At 43.8% G+C, this 27,139-nt stretch overlaps 1 protein-coding gene across 1 annotated transcript; it reads left to right on the forward strand.

The window, feature by feature from the left end:
* Positions 1-378: 378 nt before the first annotated feature.
* Sccpdh (saccharopine dehydrogenase (putative)) lies at positions 379-27,108 on the forward strand. Its single transcript, XM_020151904.2, has 12 exons — positions 379-697; positions 2,648-2,760; positions 6,843-6,923; positions 9,628-9,757; positions 13,456-13,505; positions 16,755-16,885; positions 18,467-18,584; positions 19,366-19,485; positions 19,574-19,630; positions 23,197-23,308; positions 25,450-25,531; positions 26,568-27,108. The coding sequence occupies exons 1-12, from the start codon at positions 457-459 to the stop codon at positions 26,671-26,673; spliced, it is 1,341 nt and encodes a 446-aa protein (XP_020007493.1). The 5' UTR covers positions 379-456; the 3' UTR covers positions 26,674-27,108.
* Positions 27,109-27,139: the final 31 nt, after the last annotated feature.

Below are 27,139 nucleotides of genomic sequence, written 5' to 3' on the forward strand. Positions count from 1 at the left end.
AGCGAACAGGAATCATGGGCGGCGGGGCATCTCCCTAAGCCCCCGAGATCCGAACCTCCCCAGCGCGCGGCCGAGGGGGTGGGTGGGGGCGTGGCCGAGGGGGTGGGTGGGGGCGTGGCCGCACACATGGGCGTGGCTCCCGCGCGGCGGCGCGCGGCGGGGGGCGTGGCCGCACACATGGGCGTGGCTCCTGCGCGGCGGCGCGCGGCGGAGGGCGTGGCCGCGCATATGGGCGTGGCTCCTGCGCGCGGCGGCTTGGAGCGGCCGTGCATATGCGCGTCGCATCGGCGCGGCGGCGCGCGGCGAGGGGCGTGGCCGTACACGTGGGCAAGGGCATGGGCGTGGCTCCTGGGCGGCGGCGCGCGCGGCGTGAAGGGAGCGTGGCGCGGCGGCGGCGGCGGCGGTCAGCACTGCGGCGGTTGCTGCGCCGGGTACTCGCGTCTGTGCCGGAGGCGCATGCGCGGTGGTCTCAGCCCGCTCCGGGCCTCGGCTCACTGTCTGTTCGTCATGGCGACGGAGCAGAGGCCTTTCCAGCTGGTGGTGTTCGGCGCCTCGGGCTTCACCGGCCAGTTCGTGGCCGAGGAGGTGGCCCGGGAGCAGGCGACCCCCGAGCGGAGCTCCCGCCTGCCCTGGGCCGTGGCGGGCCGCTCCCGGGAGAAGCTGCAGCGAGTGCTGGAGAGGGCGGCGCTCAAGCTCGGTAACGCGGCGGCGGGGCGGGCCGGGCGCAAACCGCCGGAGGAGCCGCCGGACCCCGGCCTTGCGATCCACCTGTGTCCCCGGCCCTGGGACCCCAGCCCTGCGGCCCCACTGCGTCCCCTAGCCCCGTGCCCCCCCGCTCTGTCCCCGAGCCTTGTGCTCCCCATTGTGCTCCTAGCCCTGCGTCCCCCATTTCCCCAGCTCTGCCCCGGGACTGGAAGAGAGGCGTGCTCATCTACTGCCCAGCTTTTGTTCCATCCTAAAGTCAAGAAAGAAAAGTTTTCAACATGCCTTTCTCCACCTTTTTCAGTTTCCCCCGTAGTTGCGGAGTCCCACTGTGACAGTCAGGAACTTCAGTGGTTCCGTCCCCTTCATCCCATTCTTCGGCTGGGGACCCACGCGTGATGGGGACTTGTAACTTGGTCAGAAAAGGAATGAGTAGGGGGTCGGTGTCTTGGTGATGGATCTTTTTTGGGGCTGGGAAAGCTTGAGCTTTACTGGTAGGATTACCAGTGCTACTTTTTTATTTTTGTGCTGGGGGGCTGAACCCAGGGCCTCTGAGCTACCCACACACACTACCGAGCCACACCTCCAGCCCCTGATTTTAATTTTTTGTGCATTTGCTTTTAAGTTGTTTTTTTTCCCTCCTGTAAGAATGTTCCAGAAATCTTCATCAAAAACGTTTTTGCGTTTCTGGATGGACATTGACTTAGTCTTTCAGCATCCATTCAGCGTGTATTTCTTAAGTGGTGGGCTCCACATCAGGTCCCCACCTAAGTGCGTCCACACAGGTGGGGAGAGGGGAGGCACCTAACTTAGGACTCAGCAGCCTTGAACTTTGGCAGTCAGACCTCTACCCTAGACTCCCCTCCCACATGCGACGCCCCTGTTAGAGTTGGGGGCATTCTGTGTTCTTTCTGTTCGGTCCTACACTTCTGCACAGAGCCCTGCTGAGACTGGGAATGAGGACTCTTGTTCCTGGTCATGTGTGGAAGACAGAAGGCAGGCTAGACTCTCCCAGCCCTCATTGCTGCCTCTGCCAACACACAGGACTTTGAGCTTTGGGCTTTTACTTTTCCAAAAGACATAATGTTATTAAAATACATTCTTTTTCCTGCTCAACAAGACCATACAGTACAGCCTAGTTCCCTACCAGTTTTATCACCCAGATCAAGTATGGTGGGACATACCCCTTCACCTTTAGGAACCTTTGTGTTCTATAGGTCACTTAACTCCAGTTTTCCCCTTGTGTGAACCTGGGTGACTCACCCAGTGGTCCTCTTTTGCTCTCATGATGTTGATGTTGATGGTCTCCTTCCACTCCCTATAGTTGGATATATGTAATTGTTTAGTGACTGATGAGAAAATGTGTGTCTGTGTGTATACATATATACACTTTTTTTTTTTTTTTTTTTTGCAGAACTAGGGTTTGAACTTGAGGTTTCACACTTGCATAGCAGGTGCTCTACTGCTTGAGCCACAACCTCCAGCCCATTTTGGAGGTGCAGTCTTACAAACTTTTAGCCCAGGCTGGCCTTTACCTGTGATCCTTCTGATCTCAGCCTCCCCAGAAGCTAGGGTTATAGGTGCCCAATAAGAAGCTATTTTTTCTACTATATAAATTTCTTGGTGGAGAAGTCAGGACAAATCATCTGCTCTAGGACAAATCATCTATATTAGATTGTAAGATTGTCCTGTCACACAGAATTGTCATGTGTACATTGCTTGTGTTAGAAATTTTTTTAGTAGCCCTTAGCATTAACTACATTTTCCTCATAGCCTTTTCCTATTTAATTACCTGATTAAAAACAGTTGTATCTTTAGTTTGGCAGGGGTAACTTTCAGTATATTAGTATATTTAGTAAATTTTCTGCACCAATTGCTATAAAAAGATCTGGAAGGTGTAAAATTATAATAGGGTTTTCTTTAAATGATTTGTTTTTTATTTTAGGAAGACCAACACTATCATCTGAAGTTGGAATAATAATTTGTGACATCACTAATCCAGCCTCACTTGATGAAATGGCTAAACAGACAACACTTGTCCTCAATTGCGTAGGACCTGTAAGTAATAAGCTCTTCTTTGTATCAGAATAAACAATCCATTCATTTCTCATAAAAGCTGGTATTTTATATTCCAGAGGAACATCAGGGTGAGGGCAGAAGAACTGGTTAAAAGCCTTAACCCCATATGGGGAGTTTTTTCCTTCTTATGAGGGCCAAAATCTTCTGAGAGAATGACAGCTCTCTGTGACATATTCAGGGAATGTGTGCTGAGCTGGTTCATCATTATCGCTATGAAGGCTACTTTTTTTTTTTTAACTATAAAAAAAAGTTTGAGTGTATACCCCAATTTATTTATCATTATGTTCTTATATTATCATACAAATACATGTTTAAAACATATAAAAGGGCTGGGCACTGGTGGTTCATGCTATAATCTTAGCTACTCAAGAGGCAGCGATCAGGAAGATTGCGATTCAAGGCCAGTCTGGGCAAGTAGTTCAGGAGACCCCATCTCTGAAATGGACTGGAGGTGTGGCTCAAGTGGTAGAGTGCCTGCTTTGCAAGTGTGAAGCCTTGGGTTCAAACCCCAGTCCCACCAAAAAAAAAAAAAAAGGATTTCCTTTGATTCCATACACTCCACCCAATGATTCCACTTTTGTGTGCCTTTTTTTTTTTTAAAGTAGAATTCTTTGGAAGAGTTCTTGTCATTCATTGCCTCCACTTTCTCACCTCCTACTCTGTCTTGAACTGCTCTTGCCAGGCCTTTCTCCTCCTCCAATGAATACTCAGTCCTCATTTGCAGCCTCTCAGCATTTTCATCCATTACTTGCTTCCTCCTTTCTCGGTTCCTGGATTCTCTCCTCCTATTCATCAGCTTCCTGTGTTTCCTCTGTTGGATCTTTTTATCCTTCTCCCTCTGAATGCCTATGGCCTCAGAAGTCAAGCTTTAGAAACTCTTGTCTATTAAGCAAATATAAACATCACTAGTTAGCAATATGCTGGCAGTGATGACAGAGTGAGGCCATCACTTGACCCTCCCCATGTTGTAGAACTCTCCCATGCCCACTTCAGGTTGCCTGCTGTATCCTATAATCAACACGTGACTGCTTGACATGCCCAGGGAATGTGCTGGAATGAATCCATTTGTTAACTGTGAATAAAGTGAGTCTTTTTTTTTTTTTTGTGCTTCCTGGAAAGATTTGTGTGAATAAAAGTTCACATATTTGCTGCCACATTGGTAGATTGCTTTAATCCTCTTGGGGAGGCACGCCTACCTGGGGGCCCATGGGTTAGAACATGGAGCCTTGAAAATGGAATTGCAATTCTGACCTCTAAGCTAAGTGGCTTCCCATGGGAGAACTCTGCTTTTGAGTTCAGAGATTGTATCCTGACTTTCTTCACTCAGCTTGTACAAGCACAGGATACTAAGTGAAGAAAAATGTAATGACAAAATAGGGATAAGTTAGGGGTAATTAGGGATAAATGCGTGTCAGCCTCAGTTTACACATGGAGAAGCGGCAAGGTGTGACAAAATACAGTGTAAAGAATGGGTAGATGTGGTAAGAAAGAAAATGCCTGCTCTTCCACAGGGAATGACTGGTACTTTGGAAGGCTTTCATGTCTTCCTGCAGCCTGCTGGCACCTGGAGATAAACTGGCTGGCTGAGGCAGGCTGCGGCTCACTGGTGAGGCAAGTGAAGGGAGCCTTTGGCGCTTAGGGCCGAGCCCAGGAGAACTGGGGCAGAGGGAGGAGGATGTAGGAAGTGGAAGCAAACAAGCTGGATGTGAAACATCCTGTTAGACAATTACAGGAACCTAGACCTGCTGGGACGTGAAAGTTGGAACTTGACGACATGCCAAGTTTGGGCTTTTTACTATACAGTGTAGGTAGTGCCAGCTAATGATAGATTTTGAGTGGGGGGCAGAAGGAAAGGCCACATGAGATTTTATTTTAAAATAAGAGTTTGATATTTCCTTGGAAATAGGGCTGGTTAGGCTTCAGTGAAGCCAGTCAGGGGCTATTTACATAAAATTAGATGAGAGGAGACAGGGTCTGGACTGAGAGTTGGATGTAGAGAAAGAGGTGACTAACTTGGTGTTTTTAGGGAATTTTTAGGAGACCGATTAGGTAAAATGTGCTGACTTCCAGTGGTGGTAGACTGAAGGATGGCTTGTAGCATTCCAACCTGAGAACTGTGTGGCAGGTGAAACCCTTAGCAATAACAGAATGAATCTGAGTGCTGTGTGCCCAGCATTTGTGTTCTCACCTCATCAGCAGAACAGCCTAATGAAGGAGGTGCTATGACTGTCTCCAGTTTTTGATGAAGAGATTGAAGCTTATAGAGAGAGGCAAAGCAGCCCAAGTTCACCCAGCTAGTGATCACAGAGCATGGATGAAGTTTGCTCTGACCACCACACTGTTCAGCTGTTGGCACAGTTTTGTCTCAGTCTTCTTTGTGCAGTGCATGAGAAAAGATGTTAGGAGAGGGACCAGGCAGTGTGAGCTGGAGCTACACTTCTCTCTATCCCTCTCTGAAGCCTATGCTGGGAAGTGAAGGAGGAGAAATGGTTTTGAGAGAAAGATAATAGATTCAGGTTTAGACTGGTTGAAACAGAGGTTTCTATGGATATGTTGCAGGAAGACAGGACACACTGTATGGACAGTGAGTGGACGAGAATGGGAAACCAGAACCTAGAATGCTGTCCACTTCTCCCGGTCCAGTGATAACATTGTGATCTGCTGTTCTCTTTTTTTTTGACTATTTAGAGAATTATTATTTTCTGTAATCCAACCAACATAGATAAGATCTTACATATGTAGTACAAGTTTAATGTTCCTACTGCATTCTTAGTAAGAGGGGCAGGAGCTGGGGGAGGACTGCACTTGAAGTCGCCGTGGGGGCCGTCTTTGAGGTGTCCTGTACTTTCTCACTGACTGGATACAAAAGATAAGCTCCTGCCTCTGTCTTTGCTGCTCCTTACCTGGCCTTGACAACGGGCTGCTTTTGAATGGACTGCTGCATAACTTTCCTAGAGTAACGTTTTAATTGTAATTCCTTAAGTTTGAGCAACAGATAATTTGGGAGAGCCAAAAATTATACAAGCTCAGAATGTCTACTCTGTCCAGAACTAGACTTACTCTTCAAACCCTGCCTTCCTATTTTTTCTAGTTTTTGCTAATAGCCTGTATGTCCAGCCCAGCTAATCAGGAAGAATTATCATTTCTGTCTGTTTTTTTTTTTTGTGTGTGTGTGTGACAGTACTGGGGTTTCAACTCATGGCCTCACACTTGTTAGCCAGGTGCTCTACTACTTAAGCCACAATGCCAGCCTTTTTTTTTCTCTCCAGGATAGGTCTTGTGTTTTTGCTTTGGACCAACTTCAGACCATTTTCCTCTTACTTATGCTTCTCATAGCTGGGCTTACAGATGTGTACCACAACATTTTGTTGGTTGAGATGGGGGTCTCAATAACTTTTTTGCCATCTGGCCTCAAAGTATGATCCTCCCTGTCTTCACCTCCAGAGTCACTGGAAGTATAGACACTATACCTGGTCAGTTTTGGTTTTTAAGTGTATTTCATCCTTAGTGTACCGTGCCACTTCCTTTGTCTAGTCCTCACCTGTCTTTGCCTGCCTCCAGTGTTGTTTTCCAGCACTGCAGGCAGGGTGAGATGTGTGAGATGTAAATCTTACAAGACTGCCAAATTGCGCATCCTCCGGGAGAGACAGTAGTGTAGTGAAGATAAAGTACAGACTGTGAGCATGCATTCATGGTCCCTGACCTGGCCCAGTAGTTTTGGGCTCGTCTCTTCCTGCTTCCTGCACAACCACCTGTGCTTCAGGTAGCACAAGTAGCTCCCCTTTCCCAAGCCTTTGTGCATAGTTTGCCTTTATTTGGATGTTTCCTTTTCCTGGAAAATCCTTCTTTGTTAAGATTCCCCACTGTCTTGGGTTCCAGGTGGCATGATTATTTATTTACGCTGACAGGTGTAGTGCGGTGTCCTCTTCTCAGTTTACCTTTAGGCTGCTTTATTAACGTTTGCTTTCCTGTTAACCAAGCGTACACCTCCAAGGTTGGATGGTATGGGATTCAATTAAGCGTGTCAAGTACGAGTGACCTTTGCTTCTCTATTCTCCCAGTATCGGTTTTATGGCGAACCTGTAGTGAAAGCCTGTATTGAAAATGGAACCAGTTGCATTGACATCTCTGGGGAACCTGAGGTATGTGAAGCAAAAAGCACAGAAGTTCTGAAAACGAGGAGGAGCTGTTCAGTGCAGTTTTGCAGGTGAAGGCACCAGTCCAGCACTTGAAATGGGTTCCCATGGCGTCATGGATAGCCTGAAGACGTTTATGGTGGCAAGGCCTCAGCTTTGGCTTTCTTGCATTCTTTCTTTCCCAGGACTTCAGTTACTCCCTTTGTGTAGGGAATGTGTTGATTTTTAGTTACTGAGTGCTATAAGCTGAACTAATTACAATAGTGTGCTGTAGGTAATTCTCAGAATCTCACACTCTGCAACTTTTTCATTATGAATTCCCTTTTTAAAATCAGGACACAGAGAAATAAATGTAAAATTCCCTAAACCTAAACATTTTAAATGAGCTGGGGATGTAGCTCAGTGGTAGAGCACATGCTGAGCAAGTATGAGGCCCTGGGTTCAATCTCTGGCACCAAAAGATTGAAATTAAATTTAAATGTTCACACTTATTTAATGCTTGCCACATGCCCAACACTGTACTGGGCATTTTAGGTAACTGAAAACCTCCCTGTCTTCTAAATGAGGAGATGAAAGCTTTGAAAGGCTCATGACTTGCTCAGGGTCCACACCAGTCAGTAGAACTAGGACTTGAGGTTGGCCTGGCTGTAAGGAAGTAGTGGCACTCAGCTGCACAGCCACTTTTGAAATGGGGCTTCATGTGTCTTCGGGCTACTGATTATCATAATCAGTGTACCAGTGTAGTCCACCAGTAGAGGCTCTCAGTTGTTAGTATATAAGGGAAAATACCAGCAGAGTAAATTACCAAAATTGGTTCAAGAAGAGGAAAGAAACATGACTTCAAGAAAAACCAGTTCCTATGCTACTTAAAAATAACCCAGAGCATAGAAAATGGTGGAAAGCTCTACTCTATCTCATGAGCTACCGTAAAAGTAATACCAAAGCCTAATGGGGCTGGAACTGGGGCTCAATGCAGGCATGAGGCCCCAGGTTCCATTTGCAGCCCCACAAGAAGAAAAATCAAACAAAATCAAAACCTCCTATGTAACCTCCCCCCCTGCCAAAACAAAACAAAAACAAAGACAATAAAGGTCCAGCATAGACAGAACTTTTTAAACTCAATTATGGAGACACAGCCCAATCCTAACAAAGGCAGATTGATGAGAAGAAATAGAAGAATTGCAGTCATTTATGTAGCTCTTCTGCCTTCAGGAAGACTAGGTAACCTTACGGTGGAGACCTGGCAAAGGCTGCCTCAGTCAGGTGTCCAAGATCAGCATCACCAACTCATGTTGAAAGGGTTGCTGAGAATGGCACCCTACCCCGTAGTCGCCTCCCCACACCCATCACCCCAGTTCAGTCTTGAGGAAAGCATGAGGTCAGTTCCAGTAGCTAAGTATTCTCCTCAGAATGATGAAGGTTATCAAAAACAAGGAAAGCAAGGAACTGCCACAGTCAGGAGCTCAGGGAGACCCGACAGCTAATGGAGTATCCAGGTCATGGAATGGGAAAAGCACACTAGCTGAAACTAAGAAAATCTGAATTGCACATGGTTTTACTAACGTATCAGTATCGGTTCATAAATTGTAATAAATGCTGATATAAAACGTCACTAATAAACTGGGTGGTTTGGCTTATGTCTGTAATCCTAGCTGCATGGGAGTCTGAGATCAGGATAGTGGTTTGAGGCCAGCCTGGGCAAAAAGCGAGACCCCATCTCTAAAATAGCAAGAACAAAAAGGGTTGAAGGCATGGCTCAGGTGGTAGAGTGCCTGCCTAGCAAGCACAAAACCCTGAGTTCAAACCCCACGATCACTAAAAATCCAAAAAAGTTACTAATAGGAGAAACTGGCTTTCAGGAACATGATAACTCTGTTCTGTTCAGTTTTTCTATCAGTCCTAAACTGTTCTAAAAGTAATTTTTAACTGGGATGCTGCTTAGTGGTAGAGTGCACTAGCACACCCAAGGCCCTGTGTGCTACAAAAAATTACAACACAAAGTAATTTTTGGAATCAAGTGAAGAATTTTTTTTTCTTTTTGGCACTGGGGTTTGAATTCAGGACCTCACACTTGTTAGGCAGGAGCTCTACCACTTGAGCCACTCTACCAGCCCTGTTTTTTGTTGGAAATTTTTGAGATAGGGTCTCCCTAAGTGTTTGCCTGGGCTGGCCTCAAAACTGCAATCCACCTGATCTCTGCCTTGGAGTAGCTAGGATTACAGGCGTGAGCACCACCCATCCAGGCAAAGGATTCGAGCAGACATTATTCCCTGTCTGTAATCCCCTTTTCACTGCACTGCATAGTCACACCTGGCTCTAATGATGTTCATCTGGGTAATGCAGCCTGGGCTCACTTTTTTTGTCTTTTTACAAAATAGTCATTACTTTTATATTTAAAAGTCATCCTAAAAAATTAATAGTGTCATTAAGTTGGATGATCACATTGCCATGGCACCTGGTTAGTATTTGCTAAATAAGTGAAAAAACATTTTAATAGTTAGTATTTTGCTGCAAAGCCATATCGGTTAGCATTTTCAGTTGGCAGTACTGGGGATTGAACCTGGCCTTGCTTGCTAGGTAAGCACTCTACACCTTGAGCCACACCCCAGTCCATTTTCAGTTTGATTGCTTTGTCTTTGAAGAGAATTCATTTAATATTGGTCTAGGTATTTCTACAAACTGATTCAAATTCTTGTCCTGAATTTTTTAGTTTCTGGAACTAATGTATTGGAAGTACCATGAGAAAGCTGCAGAAAAAGGGGTTTATATCATTGGAAGCAGTGGCTTTGACTCCATTCCAGCCGATCTAGGAGTAATATATACCAGGAATAAAACTAATGGTAAGTATTCATCAATAAGCAGTACTCAAATGTAACAGTAGAAGAGCCTCAGGTTTGTGATTTTGATAACTAATATCTAGTTGGGAAAAGAGACATAACTACAAAGGGGAATATTTAAACTTGTGCTTTGTGGTTAACGTAGCCCCGCTTTTCATCAAATGCTATTGACACTACAGGGACAGGCCGAGTAGTCTCATTTACATATGGTTAGAGCGGTATAATTTTTTGAAAATAATATCCCTAGTAACCATTATAAATTCAAACTTGCTTTTTGAAGGAATTAGCACATTTTAAAGTACAATTAGACATATAATTAGATGGTTTAGGGCTGCAAGTATGCTCAGTGGTAGAGCACTTGCCTAGTGTGTGCAAGACCTGGATTCTACCACCTGCACTGCAAAAGAAGAAAATTGTTAGTTTTGACCACTGAAGTATCGAATGTGTAATTTTGTATGTTGTTACTCCTATTTATAAAATGTAGATAATTGTTTAAGAATGGAGAGAATATCTTAATACTAATGTCTGCATGTTTTAAAAGTGTTAATTTTATTTTATTTTATTATATTCATATGTGCATACAATGTTTGGGTCATTTGTCCCCCCTTCCCCTCACCCCTTCCCTCCCCCACTCCCTCCTTACCCCCCCAACCCCTCGCTACCAGGCAGAAACTATTTTGCCCTTATCTCTAATTTTGTTGTAGAGAGAGTATAAGCAATAATAGGAAGGAACAAGGGTTTTTGCTGGTTGAGATAAGGACAGCTATACAGGGAGTTGACTCACATTAATTTCCTGTGTGCGTGTGTGTGTTACCTTCTAGGTTAATTCTTTTTGATCTAACCTTTTCTCTAGTTCCTGGTCCCCTTCTCCTACTGGCCTCAGTTGCTTTAAAGTATCTGCTTTAGTTTCTCTGCGTTAAGGGCAACAAATGCTAGCTAGTTTTTTGGGTGTCTTACCTATCCTCACTCCTCCCCTGTGTGCTCTTGCTTTTATCATGTGCTCAAAGTCCAGTCCCCTTGTTGTGTTTGCCCTTGATCTAATGTCCGCATATGAGGGAGAACATTCGATTTTTGGTCTTTTGGGCCAGGCTAACCTCACTCGGAATGATGTTCTCCAATTCCATCCATTTACCAGCGAATGATAACATTTCGTTCTTCTTCATGGCTGCATAAAATTCCATTGTGTATAGATACCACATTTTCTTAATCCATTCGTCAGTGGTGGGGCATCTTGGCTGTTTCCATAACTTGGCTATTGTGAATAGTGCTGCAATAAACATGGGTGTGCAGGTGCCTCTGGAGTAACCTGTGTCACAGTCTTTTGGGTATGTCCCCAGGAATGGTATTGCTGGCTCAAATGGTAGATCAATATTTAGATTTTTAAGAAGCCTTCAAATTTTTTTCCAGAGTAGTTGTACTAGTTTACATTCCCACCAGCAGTGTAAGAGGGTTCTTTCCCACTCCCCCACATCCTCGACAACACCTGTTGTTAGTAGTGTTGCTAGTGATGGCTATTCTAACAGGGGTGAGGTGGAATCTTAGTGTGGTTTTAATTTGCATTTCCTTTATTGCTAGGGATGGTGAGCATTTTTTCATGTGTTTTTTGGCCATTTGAATTTCTTCTTTTGAGAAAGTTCTTTTTAGTTCACTTGCTCATTTCTTTATTGGTTCATTAATTTTGGGAGAATTTAGTTTTTTGAGTTCCCTATATATTCTGGTTATGAGTCCTTTGTATGATGTGTAGCTGGCAAATATTTAAAAGTGTTAATTTAGAAAATGACCTGAAATAGATAACTCCAGGGTCACTTAAAACTGTTCTAGAGCTTATGGAATGTGTCCTAGTTTATGTTAAAGAATTAACTATGAAGCCAAAGTCCGACAGAGCACACACACGAAAAGCAAAACAGCATAGAACATTTTAACGAATGTCCATCTGCAATGGCATCTTAAAAGAGTGTGCCACAGTCAAGACATTAAGGAGTTACCCAATCATATCAGAAGATAAGAGATGAACACCTTTGTGTCCATCTCAACACATGACTTGGAAGATGAAAATTCACTTTTATTGATTTCAGATTTTTAGGAATTCTTAACTAATAAATATCAGAAAGCAATAGTAAGTGTCACGTTTAATGGTGACGCACCGATCCCATTCTCATTGAAAAGAGGGATTCCAACATCCTTCTTAAAATGTTTATTCTTCCAGTCCATGGACTTGGTATGTCTCCGTTTATTAAAAATTATTCTTTATGATCTGAAGTGTAGAAAATTTCTTCATGGTAATCCTATATATTTCTTATTGAAATTGTTTCTAAATTATGTGGTACTGGGATTTGAACTCAGGGCCTTGACATGCTAAGCAAGCGTTCTGCCACTTGAGACATCACCAGCCTTTTTTGCTTTAGGTTATTTTTCAGATAGGGTCTTGTTTTTTTTTGCCTAGGGCCAGTGCCTCAGAATGGAATTCTACTTATGGCCTCCTGCATAGTTAGGATGACAGTGCATACCATCTCATCCAGTTTGCTGACTGAGATCAGGTCTCACTTTTTGCCTGGGCTGACTTCTCAATCTCCACCCCACTCCTGACCAGTAGTTTTTATTTTGAATAAGTCTTTTTATCTTCTTATGGGAGAAATAAATAGTACTTTCAGGTTGTTAAAATATTTTTTGAGACATTGAAACCTGGAAGTCAGCATTTGAACAGGAGCCTCAACTGATTTTATAGAGCTGGTCCACATGTTAGTACATACTTAAGCACTAAGTTAGTGATCTTTCTGTGTATGGGGTTAGATCTGGAGCCACGTACATACCAGTCCCCAGTGCATCTGGGGTGGCTTTTACTTTAGTCATCTGCTCTTGGTTTCTGTCAGTGGTCAGACTAGCAACAGTTATGTGGCTACAGTTCTGCTGTAACATCTTTTTGATGACATGGTTGGTGGTTTCCTTGCTCATTGTCAAGGCTGCCTGTTTTATTTTCTCTTGGAATTAAAACCAGGAATAGTGGTTTCTTTAACTTCTTTTTGGAGGGACTGGCTTTGAACTCATGGCCTCATGCTTGCTAGGCAGGTGCTCTAGCACTTGAACCACTCCACTAGCCCTAGGAACAGTGTTTCTTAAGGAATGGATATATTTCACTCAGATTTTTTTGTTTTTCGTATTCTTGAGAAACTCAGAAATTAAATACTTGACCACTATGCATATATGTTAGTATTCATGGTTAATACAGCTGCTATCTCCCTTTTTGTTTTGAACCCAAGGCCTTGTGCATTCTAGGCAAGTACTCTACCAGTAGGTCACATCCCCAGCCCTGTTTTAAGTATTTTATAAGCTATCTGGACAGTCAGTATAAGCCATCATTAATGAGCCCTTGAAAGCTATTTCTGTTTGAAACCAGAATAATACCTGTAGATCTAATTCTGAGAACTGTGATGGGCCTTCCAGGGTGAGTGCGTTAAATTGTACTGGAAGATTGCTGATATCATCAGGGTAAATACGAGAAAAGGTTTGTGCTGAACTCCTTGTGACAGTTTACTTGGCCTTAACTGCTTCTGAAGTCTCTGAACAATAACATAAAACTGTTACTTGTACAGATTTCCTGGCTGTCAGCTGTAGGTCCCTAAGTGAGTAGGAATAGTTTATTACTTGTTCTGGCTGAATAATTTAGATTTTATTTGATGTTACTTCTACTATTCTCCTTTTAGGTACTTTGACTGCTGTGGAAAGTTTCCTGACTATAAATTCAGGACCTGAGGTTAGTTTTTCTGTTTGTTAAGTGCATTTCAAGTTAATACTAAAACCATTTTGGAAGTGATACATGTCTCTTAAAAAAGATTGAGATAACTAAATTTTATATGTATTTGTAGTTTTTAGTGTGGAGAGTCACTTTAATTTAAAAAAGTAAAGATAATTATTTTGACTTCAGATATAATTTACTTTTAAAACAACTGTCCAGTTGATTATATTAGAATGAATTACCATGATCCCAACATTAAAACATCCATATTACTGTGTAATAAATGTTGTTGGTCAGGAAAACTATCACTTTAGTGCAAGTCCCTGCATTTCTTTTTCTTTTGGGTGGGGAGGGGGTAACTGGGGTTTGAACTCAGGACCTTGTGCTTGCTAGGCAGGTGCTGTACCTCTTGAGCCCCTCTGCCAGCCCCCGTGCATTTCTGTTGGGTGCCTAACTTGGAATTAGGTACTGCTGTGACCATAAAAGATGTAAAACTAGTCTTACTGAGCTTGCAGCCTGTTGAGGAACTTAGACAGTTGCATTTCTGGGAAAGGACCATAATTTATCATAGCTCTTTTATTGCCAGTAGTTCCTAACCCAGCTCTAAGTTAGGCTTCAGAAGTGTCTGTTCTCTTTAAAATGTATTCATTCGGTAAGTATTGTCTGTCGTGCAAGTGTGTAGAAGGGTAAGATAAAGTGACACGTAGCTGAAGATGGAGGCCGTGCCCCTAAAGAGGTAATAGCTTAGTTTGGCAGGAGATGGTGTGAGTGGAGAGACCTGATGCAATACGGTAGGTTTCTGAGAACATAAAGCCCCTCGGGTTGGGAGGCCAAAGATGAAGAGCTTTCTGGAGAAGGTGGGATAGGACTGAATGTGAAGGAAGAGGAAGTACAGATTGGGCATGCCTAATCTGAGGATTCGGAGTCTGAAGTGCTCCCAGGCAGGAATGGCTTCTTAAAAAACACAGAGGCGTAAAAGAAAAAGTGATAAATTTGCTTACAAACTTAAGAATGTTGGTTTATTAAGAGACACCATTAAGAGCTGGCACCAGTGACTCACAGCTATAATCCCAGCTACTCAGGAGGCAGAGGTCAGGAGGACTGAGGTTCAAAGCAAGCCTGGGCAAATAGTTCTCAAGACCCTATTGAAAAAACCCAACACAAAACAGCACTGGCGGAGTGGCTCAACTGGTAGAGTACCTGCCTAACTCATGCTTGATAGGCAGGTGCTCTGCCACGTCAGGTACTCCCTTAGTCCTGAAAAAAAGTATTTTTTAAAAGCTGTTGTCTCCTGGTGTTTGGAAATCTTCACATTTGTAAGTAGTTCACCTTGTCCAGACTTAGGTTGAGTAGGTTAGCAAATTAAGCCTTTTAAGACATACATTTCTGTTAACACTTCTAATAAAAGGAATCAGTCTGTACCACGTTGGAAATTGGGTTTGGTGTCTGTGCTTATTGGTGTCACAGCTAAGAGAACGCCTGCAGGCTGAGAGCGTGGCTCCGAGTAGAGCACCTGCCTCGTGTGCAACGTGATGCCATAGGTTCATTCTCCAGCACCTCCAAAAAAAGAAAAAAAGAAATTTTGAGCTGGGCACGGCAGCTCAGTGCTAGAGCCCTTGCCTAGCATGAGCAAGGCAAGGGTTTGATCCCCACTCAGTACCACAAAAAAATAGAAGTAAAATAGGAAAGAAATTATAAATGGGTGCTGTGGCACACACCTGTACTCCCAGTTACTCCAGAGGCTGAGGCAGGAGGATTGCTTGAACCAGGAGTGTAAGACCTGCCTGGGCCACAGCGCAAGAACAACTTTCAACAATTACAAAAACCTGGATCTTGTCATGGTTTTATTGTTTCTTGGCTCCTTTTTTTTTTTTTGGAACTCAGAGCCTCATGCTTGCTAGGCAAGCACTGTACCACTTGAGCTATGCCCCAGCTGTTTATGAAATAGGGTCTCAGTAACTTTGGCCCAGGCTGCCCTCAAATTTGCAATTCTTCCTCCCTCTGCCCTCAAAGGGATTATAAGTGTGACCACCACACCTGGCTTCTTTTCTTCTTTTTTTTTTTTTTTTTTGAGACACAATCTGACTGTATAGCCCAGTCTTGCTGTGTAGCCCAGGGTGGCAATCCTGCCTCAGTCTGTAAACCTGTGTGGGTTCACAGGTGTGCACCACCATGCTCAGCTACAAAATTAGTGTTAAATCTTTGTAGATGACTTTATTTAAACAAGGTAAACAACATAGAATGACATAATAGATATATAAAATCAAAATAAGAAGTAGTTAAAATATTTATGTAATCTAAAATTCAGAGACACCTAGAAAGTGGGTGAAGAGGGCCAGCAGTGTGCCAGTGTGCTCAGGAGGCCTGTCCTCTCCTCGAGTTTCTCATTGGAGCTGGAGGCGCTGGAGACAGGGCTGGGAAAGGTGTACGTGAACTGAAAGGGTGGAAGACTATGAAAGAGTGAAATTCTGCATGAGTGTGAGTCTGGCTGCAGTATCAGTAAGAAATCATGGTATTGAGCAAAGAAGAGAAGATGAAAATCACATTAGTGAGTTAAATTCTTCTTCAGAAAACTGAAGTGGGTAGACTAATACAACAGCTGGGGCTGGAATCAGAGGTCCTGGAGGAGGACAGGGAACCCATCCCCATATGGGTCTGTCCCCAGATGGATGAGTGGATGGTGGGCTGTTGCATAGGTATGCATGCACAGATGTGCACATAAGTGTATCTTGACATTTTGAGGAACCTGCATAGAATAGAATTAGAGTAGCTTTTTTTTTTTTTTGGGTAGGACTCAGTTTTGAACTCAGGGCTTCAATTTGCAAGCAGGTGCTCTACTGCTCAAGCCACACCTCTAGTCCATTTTGCTCTTGTTATTTTACAGATGTAGTCTCAAGAACTATTTGCCTAGGCTGGCCTTGGACCATGATCCTCCTGATCTCAGCCTCCTAAGTAGCTAGGATTACAGGTGTGAGTCATTGGCACCTGCTAAAGTGGCTATTTTCAAAGGCATAGGGTCAGTTAGTTGGGTAAAAATTATAAAATGAAACTAAATTACTTATTATGACGAAGAGCATGAATAAGTGGAAGGAAAGAAGGGGCTTGTGTAGATAGGATCAAGCAAATGAGCAAGCATTTGTGCTGCATAGCTGGCTGTGAAAACTCAGAGGATTACAAGTGTTGTTTGTAACAGTGAGTCACTTGGCTTTCTCTTTGGGGTGTTACCCTTGGGACATGTCTCTTAACTCTCAAAACGGTTTTTCCTAGGGACTGTGTATTCATGATGGCACCTGGAAGTCAGCAATTTATGGTTTTGGAGCTAAGAGTAGTTTGAGAAGACTGCGAAGTGCATCAAATCTAAAACCTGTCCCCGTCGTCGGTCAAAAGTTGAAAAAAAGGTATATTAAACCAAAATCTATGTAGTATATCTAGTCAGTGTATTGTTGGGTTGGCTATGAATAAAGTGTGCTACTAAGAACTTGGAGGTTTGTAAGTCCAGGATTGCTCTCAAAGCTGAAGTGTAATTTACACATTCTCCTAAGTGTAACACTTTATACATAGTACTTTTGAAAGTACATTTCTGTGATGACACCTCACTATGTAAAAACTAAATGTCATTTGGGTTTTATGCAGTGAAACCACCATCTTAAAGTGCGATGAAAGTGTGAGTTATCTTAGTAGGGTTTGGGGTTTTTTGGTGTGGGGTTTGAACTCAGGTGAAGCAGGTGCTCTGCCTGTTGAACTACTCTGCCGACCCTTTCTGCTTTGGTTATTTTTGAGATAGAGTCTTGTTTTGTGTGTGGTCTGGACAGTCATCCTCCTGTTTGTGCTTTCCCACATAGCTGGGGTGACAGGCATGCCCTGCCATCCCAGTCGTTGGTTGAGATGGGGTCTCTCAAACTTTTTGCTGGGGTTGGCCTCGAGCTGTGATCTTCCCAGTCTCTACCTCCAGAGTAGCTAGGGTTGCAGGTGGGAGCCACTGCACCTGGCTTCATTACTAGCGCTTTTTTTTTTTTTTTTTTTGGCAGTATTGGGGCTTGTAGTGAGGCCCTCATACTTCCTAGGTAGGGGCTGTACCACTTGAGCCACTTCCACTAGCCCTATTTTGTCTGTGTGTGTGTTGGGTATTTTTGAGATAGGGTCTCACAAACTGGTTGGGCTGGCCTCAAACTGATCCTCTGCCTCCTAAGTGGTGAGGACCACAAGCACCCGGCTCATTGGTAGTTCTTATGTGAGCACGCTAGCTGACAGGAGAGCAGCTGGGTTGTTCAGTATTTTTAAATCAGTCTCCAGTGACACTGATGGGAAAAAGAGTGAGCATCCACGGTGTGAAGAGTGTGAGGCTGTTCCACTTGTTACTTGTCTGGGTGTAGATGTTTGGAAGAACAGAGGAAAGCCACCAGAATCAGGTTTTACTTAAAAGCACAGCTGGCATCGTTATTGCTATTATTGCCCCAAGAAAAGTTGCTGATTTTTTGAGTTTTTTTCAGTACTGAGGTTGAACTCAGGGCCTCACACCTGGTAGTCAGGACTTTACCTCTTGAGCCACTCTTCCAGCCCAAGTTCCCAATTATTTTTTAATTCTCAAATTTACCAGCTGAGCTGGGAGTGGTGGTACATGCCTGTAAGTCAGCAGACAGGAGGATGGCAAGTAGGAGGCCAACTTGGGCTGTGTAACAAGATCTTGTCTCAAAAAAAATTTAAAAGAAAGCTGGGTGCTAGAGGTCTATGCCTATAATCCTAGCTATCAGGAGGCAGCAATCAGGAGGATCAAGGTTCAAAGCCAGCCCAGGCAAATAGAAAATGCATCATAAAAAGGGCTGGCAGAGTAGCTGAAGTGGTAAGAATGCCTGCCTAGCAAGTGTGAGGCCCCGAGTTCAAACCCCAGTACCATCAAAAAGACAAAGAAAAAACTAGCATTTGAAGTTGTGGTCTACTGTAATTGGAGGAAAAAGAAAATTGATGGGTCTGTCTTACAGGTGGCCAGTTTCCTATTGTAAAGAACTCTGTGCATATTCCCTTCCTTTCTTGGGATCTGATATGTCTGTTGTGAGGCGCACTCAGCGTTACTTGCATGAAAATTTAGAGGAATCACCAGTAAGTAAATATGCTTATTTATTGATACAGAGAATTCTGTGTTTGTTACAGTTTCCCTGTGAATTTAACAAAACAAGAAAGAACTAAATAATGCAGGCTTCAGCTTCCAGAAATACACAGAATTGGGCTCCATGGGAGTGGTCAGAGCCTGGCCTCCCAATTCAAATGTGGTCTGCTAAATACCTGCCAGTGCAACTCAGTGGCAGCAAATTCAACACAGGAAATCCTGGTGTCATAAAAACCCAGTGATCTCTGCTTAGTGCTTCAGTTGCTGGAGCCTCTGTCTGTGATGGCTTGTAGAGACGTCTAGGACCCCTAACCCCTCAGTGTCTCCTTGCTACCTCTGGCAAACCAGTGTACTCTTCTGGTGAGGGAAGTGGTCGATCTGTTGCTGAGACTTCAAGAGGAAACTGTATGTCCACTCAGGTTAAGAAGTGGTTAGGGATTGGCAGAGTGCCTGCCTACTGGCGTGAAGCCCTGAGTTCAAACTCCAGTTCTGTCCCTCCCCTCCCCCCAAAAAAGTGATGGTTATTTTTCTTAGGGGGGGGGAGTTTACCAGAGTGTGCATTCCTTGATGTATTGCTGCTAAAGTCTGATATATTGTGGCTTGTTTTTGCTGAAGTAGAGGAGGCTAATTACCATTCGTAAGAACGTCTCTAAAACCATATGAATGTGGTATATTCGTAAAGTGGTGCTGCTTTGTTGTCTGTGACTGGAGAGTCAGTGGGGAGCAGCTGCACCTTCACGGCTGTGGGGCTCACGTCTAACTTTGTCTCTCTAGGTCCAGTACGCTGCCTGTGTAACTGTGGGGAGCATCACCTCTGCTATTAAGCTGATGTTTGCAGGACTTTTCTTTTTATTCTTTGTGAGATTTGGCATTGGAAGGCAACTTCTCATAAAAGTAAGTAACAGTCTACGAAGTTAGATCTTTAAAAGTATTTCATCCATTTAAAAAATATCACTGAGGGCTTTTTTTTTTCCCCCTTTAGTTCCCATGGCTCTTCTCCTTTGGCTATTTTTCAAAGCAAGGCCCAACACAAAAACAGGTAATCCTTTCTTTTGTTTCCATATATTTAAGATACTGTTTTTCTATCTTCGCTTCTCCCTGCAGTGACAGTAACATCTAAGACTTGGGCACGTCCTGAGTTCCAGATGCTCTTTAAATAAATTGTGTTGCCTGAGCTCTTGACCTTCTCATACTCCCCTGGGAGCATGCATCGTTATGCCCATGTCCCAAAGGCTTAGAAAGGCTAAGAGCATTGCTCAGCCCCGCAGCCAGACAGTGGTCAGGCTAGGATGAGAAGCCAGCCATCTGACGCCAGAAGTTGTTTTCATTTTGTAGGGACCGCACCTATTTTTATTCCTCCATTTCTCAGTTATTTCTGCCCCTCACTTTTACTTCCTTTTCCATATCCCCTGAATCCCGTGCAGGTGAAAGAAATTACCATGTTTTTAGTATTCTCAGCAGTAGGACTACCTCATTTTCTCCCATTTCCCTTACAAATCCCAACCCAGAGTCAGGCCTTGGGCCATTTAGCCTCACCTCCTTTACGCCAGGCTCTTGTGGGGAGGTTCCCTGCTGAACAGAGGGTGCCACCACACTGTGCCTCTACACGGTCTGGGGAGTCCTCCACTTGCTAAGTGCTTTACTTTTGATTACATACCTCCACCCACTGCTCCTTCACCGAAGGGTTGAGAACATCTGCGCGTTCTCCTCAAGCTCCTTCCTCAGATCTGTCCTCGCTGTTCCCACCATTACCTTTACTCTTTGTGGAAGAAGTACCCTGCACAAGACCGATGCCCCCAACCACCTGCATTCTTAACAACCTAAACATTCCTGTATTGCAGCCACGAGGCTGCTCACTTTACATCTCAGTCCTCCACGTAAGGTGTTTTCAACCTAGTTTTACCGTGAGGAAATAAACATGGTGTTACTTGGGAAAGTTCCCATAGCTAGAACTGGAGGATCCTAAATTTCAAACACCCTAGTCTTACCATGACCCTGGCTTTTGATCAGGTGCCCTGCTGCCCCCATCAGTCAGTCGTTCCTTTTCTCTCCTCTTGATTCTACCTTCTGCCTCTCTAGGTTCTTTTTCCTCATTCTGAAAACATGGCAGTTTTCACAATGAGGTTTTCCAACCTCAGAAAGAGCATTGGACCTTTCCTTCACCCTTCTTTATCCCTTTGCTGAAGTGATTGTTGACTTTGTAAGTGCTAAAGATGTCGAATACTTTCAGTCCTCAGTCTGTTTCTGACTTTTTTGTCCTTCTTTGAAATACTTGAAACACTTGCTTCCTTTGATTGTCTTTAGTTTCCTTTCTCTTCCTTCTCCTTTGCCATGCTGTATTCTCATCTCCTTCCTCTTCCTCAGATGTCAGCCACCCCAGGACTCCATCCTCAGCCCACTTCTCACTCACTGTCCCTGGGTGATCCCAACGGCTCTTCGTGGCCATGTTTCTCCAGGTTGATGTGCCCACCAATTTTACTAGACATACTTCAAATTCAGCATGCCAGAGTCTGAACTCTCTTCCCCCAAATTCTCTTCTTCCTTTTAGACTGTCCATCTTAGTTGGTGACACCGCTATCTGCCCAGTCAGAAACATAGGCATCATTCTAGAATTTTCTCTCACTTTATCACAGCGGCCTTGGTTCAGTTCCTTATCTCTTTTTTTTCTAATTTGTAAAATGCACAAAACATGCAGTTTACCCCATCTTAACCTTTTCAAGTGTTGAGTGGATTAAGTACATTCAGATTTTTGTGTAGATATCATCACCTTCCATCTCCAGAGCTCTTTTCATCTTGAAAAAATGAGACACCATCACTCATTAAATAGTAACTGTCCCCTGCAGCCACGATTCTACTTGCTCTTGCTATGAATTTGATGACTCTAGCTATCTCGTATAAATGCAGTCGCACAGTAGTTAGCCTTTTGTGTCTGGCTTAATTCTCTTAGTGTCCTCAGGGTTCACCCATGCTGTAGCGAGTGTCAAAAGTTCCTCTATTTTATGTGTATCATGTTTTATTTATCTGTTCATATGTGGAGACACTAGGCTGCTTCCAGGTTTGGAATATTGTGAATCATTCTGCTATAAATTCTGTAGGTATATCCAGAATTATATTCTGTAGGTATATACAGAAGTGGAAGTGCTTGATCATACATTAATTCTATTTTTTATTTTTGAGGAACCACTAAACTGTTTTTCCTCATAGTTGTACCATTTTGCCTTCTTCCCCGTAGCTCAGCAGTACAGATGTGTTTGTCCACATCTGCTTAATGTTACTTTTGAGATAGGGTCTTGCATTTTTGCCTGGGCTGGTCTGGACTGTAGTCCTTCACTGGGTAGAGTTTCTGGTCCTGTGGTCACTAGGTAGAAGCAGGAGGTTCTGGTCCTGTGGGTGACTGGTACACATGGCAGAACTTGGTTGACAGGCAGTCCTTCCCCAGAGGTGTGGCCACCTCAGCCTTCATGAGTTCTGGGTGGCAGACAGATCTCATTTTTCATCCACCTCTGACTAATTGGGACATAAGCACTGAGACTGTTGAAAATAGTTCTGAAGCTGAATGAATGTGTGGTTGGCCTGCATAAGGGTTACAGTCAGTCACACTGTGTGCCACAGCAAGGGAGGGGATGGTGTGGCCTGTGTCTGACCTCATCCTCACCTCTCAAATTGTAAATTGTAGATTCACCATGCTATTCATCCTTTCTTGCCAGTAAGTAATGGTTTCTCTTTTCTGGAACTGTAGCATAGACATCCATTAAAAATATGCCCGTGCTTCAGGAGATCTCACTCACAGTGCCCTTCTCTGAGCTTTTCCCGGATCTGCTAGTTCTAGTCTCCTGTTGTTAGTCTGTTTATATCTTTCTCCCTCAGTAAATTGTAAGCTCTGGGAAAGGCAAGAGCCTATATTTTATTCACATCTCAGGACCTAAGGCGACAAAGAATTCATCATGAACAAACAAATTTTATTAAGTATCAACTAAGATTGTCATCTTACTCCTAACTTTAGTGACTGTAAAAGATGCTAGGATAAGTCCTCGAGAATTTCATTGTTTGAAGGAGTCTTTATATTTCTCAAGTGGTGCAGCTCCATATCTGTGCCCCAGGACCGTGGCTCCATTGTGTGCTGTTTTGCCTTGTCATTTCAAACAGATACTAAAGCCAGATATCCGTGTTCTACCAACCCCCAAAAACTACTGCCAGCTTTTTTTAAACTGCCATTATTAATGGTGCTGTCAATCTTTTTTTTTTTTTTGGCAGTACTGGGGTTTGAACTCAGGGCCTCACGCTTGCTAGGTAGGTTGCTGTAAGACTTGAGCCACTCTGCCAGCCCTGTGCTGTCATTCTTCTCATCACAACCTAAGAATCATCTCTCTTTCATCCCTGTTTCTTATCCCCTCCCCTCTCCCACAACACACCAGTCACCCAAGACTTATAGCTTTGGTGAATTTACTTTGCACCCTGCTTAAAGGATGACAAGATATTGTGGCAGATGAAATACCAACATTTTTACCTATTGAAAATTTGTCTTGAAGTAGAACGGTAGTTTTGTTGTGTTCCAGGAGTAAAGGACATACTTAGCAAATGAACTCTTTGCTCTCTCCTTCGCAGATAGATGGCTCCTCGTTCACGGTTACCTTCTTTGGTCAGGGGTACAGCCAAGGCCTTAGTACTGAGAAGAACAAACCAAATGTCAGAATTTGTACTCAGGTGAAAGGCCCAGGTACCTTCATGTGACTTAAGCATGCTTGAGTGTTTCACATTGCCTTAACTTACGTGTTATATGTACATGTATGTGTGTGTATATACACATACAGACGTCTTTTTTTTTTTTGGTAGTCCTGGGTTTGAACTCAGGGCTTGTGCTTACCTAGGTGAGTACTTTATCATTTGAGCCATGCCTCCAGCTATAATACATTCTTTTTAAAGTGTAATTGCTTTAGAAATACACTTGCATGAGTTATTTAAGTAATTTGAAATTACTCAAATTTCAACAGAAGGGCGAGATTTATTAGTATAGACCAGCTTTATTTATGCGTCCTTCCCTTTCGTTTTCTTTTTCATTACTGTGCTATAGTTCAAATTTAAGAATCACTAAAATTTAATTATTGTTAAGAAGACAAGGGGCCAGTTGTTTTGTGTGTTTTGGTTTCGTATTGAAGCGGTGTAATTATGAGTCAAGTCTGGAGTCCAGGGTTTCTTTGGAGTTTCTGCATACCCTGATGATGTCTGTGAACTGTGTGCATGTGTGCATTTTTCGAAGAACAGTTAGTAGATCTTCATAGGTTGGAAAAAGGATCTATTGCTAAAATGACTGAAGAACTTTTGCTGAAAACTTTAGAGAACTATACAGAGTTGGAGCATTCGTGGATTGCAGTGTAAGTGTAGACACTGTCGTCCTGATGGTGGGGGTATTACTGAGCCAGATGGCGATGAGGCGCTTGCGTCTTGCCTCCTTTGCAGACTCCCGCTCAGCTTTTTCAGACAAGTTGACCATGGCTTTATGACTTGGCAGTGACGTAAGCACTGACGTCCCTCTTGCTTGTAGACTCTTTTCCTGTTACTTGGTTTAGTCCATTGTTTTGTGAAAGTGAAGTGTGTGCGTGCAGACAGGGGTCAGTGTGGCGTGTTAACAGGGAGAAGCTGAGAGTCCTTGGATTCACTGCTGAGAAGCAGTGCAGGGCCTAGAGCTACAGCTATAGCTTTCGTGATTCTGACTCAGCCACTACCTTACTTGAGTGAGTTTTGTACCTCAGGGTCCTCACCTGCAAAATGGAGAGAAAAAAATAGACTAGCTGCACATAACTGATGTGAAAATTGAATGAGTTTAGTAGACTTTAAGCACTTACTATATTCTGTTACTGCCACTTGGTGTGTTTAATAAATGTAGAATGTCCCTAATCTGAAGGTCTGAAATTTGAAATGCTCCGAAATTCAAAACTTTTTGAGTACCACCATGACCACCACAAGCGGAAATCGTACACCTACCTTATGTGGTGGTACACTAAAATCGTTCTTTAAGATTACCTCCAGGCTATATATGTAAGGTACAATTGGGAACTTGTTTGGAGGTTCCAGCAGGGGAGCGCAGCTACTCGTATACCCTTGACCGAAGAACGGTCCTCCTCTGTCAGGGATGGTTGTCTTTCACGGGGGCACACATGAGGCGGTGAGGGAGGATGGGGACACCCACCTAGCCATCCAGATCAGCCAGATCAACCCTGGCGATCAATGTGGTGACAGATGTCACAGCCAGATCACCGTCAACACCCAATATGAGATATATTTGAAACATGTATGAACTTTGTGGTTGGACATGGGTGCCCTCCCCACAATGATCTCATTATGCATATGCAAAATCTAAAAAAATTCAAAATTTAAGACAAATCCCAAGCATTTTGGGATATACTATGTAAATGTTAATTTTTACTTTTGTTACTGAAGAGTATCTATTGAAAAAATTGTGGAACTGGGTATGGTGGTACACACCTGTAATCCCATCTATTCGGGAGTAGGACAATTACAGCCTGAGGCCAGCCCAAGCAAAAAGCACAAGACTCTACCTGAAAAATAACTAAAGCAGGGCTGGAGGCATGGCTGGAGCACTAGAGCGCCCATCTTGCAAGCTCAAAGTTCTGAGTTCAAAACCCCAGTACCACAAAAAAAAAAAAAAAAACCAGACAAACCTGAAGCAGAGAGGATTAGGAGCAATAGCTCAAGTGGAAGCCCTGAATTCAAACCCCACTACTACCAAACTAAAACTAAATAGTGTGTACGTGAAGTTAGATATAAATCTACCGTTTGATTTTGGATGTTGTTTACTTCATGAACACATTCTTTCTCCTTGATCATTGTTTTCTGCAGAGGCTGGCTACGTGGCTACCCCCATAGCCATGGTTCAGGCCGCCATGACTCTTCTAAATGATGGGCCTGATCTTCCTAAGGGGTAAGTGTGTGTTTTCCTAAGTAGAAGATACCTTCTTCCTCTGTGTTACAGCTCCGTTTATTTGAGTCGGTTTGTAGGCTTTGGGTCTGCACATAAGCATTTAGAATTCCTCTGATCCAGACACGTGAAAGTAGTGAGGACATGTCCTTATCAGCCTCTGGGATAACTGCAGAGGTGGGTGCGAGACATAGAAGGGCTGAGAACCATTAAGTGTGGCGGCGTCAGGTCCCTATAAACAGTTAGCCACTGAGGAGAGGTCCCCGTGGTTCACTGGGCAGTGCTGAGCAGCGTGGGCAGGGAGTGTTGGCTGAACACGCAGGAACAGGGTTATGGATCCTGGCTAGGTGGTCACTGAGAACACTCTTAACTGTCTTTAGCTGCTACCCTAAAACTAGGCAACTCTACAAAGGAGCATGGGCCTGCAGCTGAGAAGTAAATCAGGCATAACCCAAAATTAAGCAACGAAACACTAAGTAATAAAAATAAAATCCGTAGCTGGGCGCCAGTGGCTCACGCCTGTAACCCTAGCTACTCAGAAGGCAGAGATCAGGAGGATCGTGGTTCAAAGCCAGCCCGGGCAAAAAGTTCACAAGACCCTCGCTCAAAAAACCCTTCAGAAAAATAGGGCTGGTGGAGTGGCTCAAGGTGAAGGCCCTGACTTCAGGCCCCAGCACTGCAAAAAAAAAAAAAAAAACCCAAAACAAAAAAAGCCTGTATGTAGTAAAACCTAATTGAAATTTTCAAGTACCCGCTGGCGTTTTACAAATGTTATCCATCATATTTAAAGAGACTTCCCTTCCATGCAGAGGAGGTACTGTTTATGGTAATAGACTGAGCCTGATCCCGTCAATCTCTGCTTGGTCCTGCTGCAGCAGTCACTCATGAGGACGCTGTGGCACAGGGTTCTTGGGAATAAATAGCTAGCTGGCCGCTCATTTGGCTGGTTGGGAGCCAGAAGTGGCCGTAATGGAGGGAGGACTCAGGTTTTAGGAGTTGGGCAGTGACTTGCTGGTTCTCTTTGTTATTGTTTTTACAGGGGCGGAGTCTTCACACCTGGAGCCGCTTTCTCCAGAACAAAGTTGATTGACAGACTCAACCAACGTGGTATTGAGTTTAGTGTCATTAGCAGCTCTGAAGTCTGAACATTTGAAACTAACTGAAGTCATTAAATGCATGAATTAACAGCGCCTGTATTTGATACGAGAAATTCTTCAAGTGTAAAATACACATTAAAAGCAGGAAATTGTACTAGCTTACTTAAACTTCACATTTTATTGCTTCACATTTTATTGAGAGAAAACTAATGCTTACCTTTTTCATTGACGTGTTCCTGGTCAATTCTGGTGCCGAGTGGCAGGTCAGAGGGCGGGGTGGCTGTCTGCAGCTAGCAGCGTTTGCGTTTCTCTGTGAGGTGCGTGGGTGCTGGGCTCTCCCTCCAGGGAGTTTCTCTACAGAGGCGTGAGCTTCTGCTAAATGAGCTGCATTTTTCTCTATTTTAGCCCTGTTTCTCATCTGTCTACACTGACTGATTTTGGACTGTTTGCCTAAGTTGAATAATAAAAGAGTTGTCAACTGAACATTTGTCTGGACCTATTTGTGCAGTGATAG

This window comes from Castor canadensis, chromosome 11 (genome assembly GCF_047511655.1).
Source record: "Castor canadensis chromosome 11, mCasCan1.hap1v2, whole genome shotgun sequence".
Taxonomy (NCBI): domain Eukaryota; kingdom Metazoa; phylum Chordata; class Mammalia; order Rodentia; family Castoridae; genus Castor; species Castor canadensis.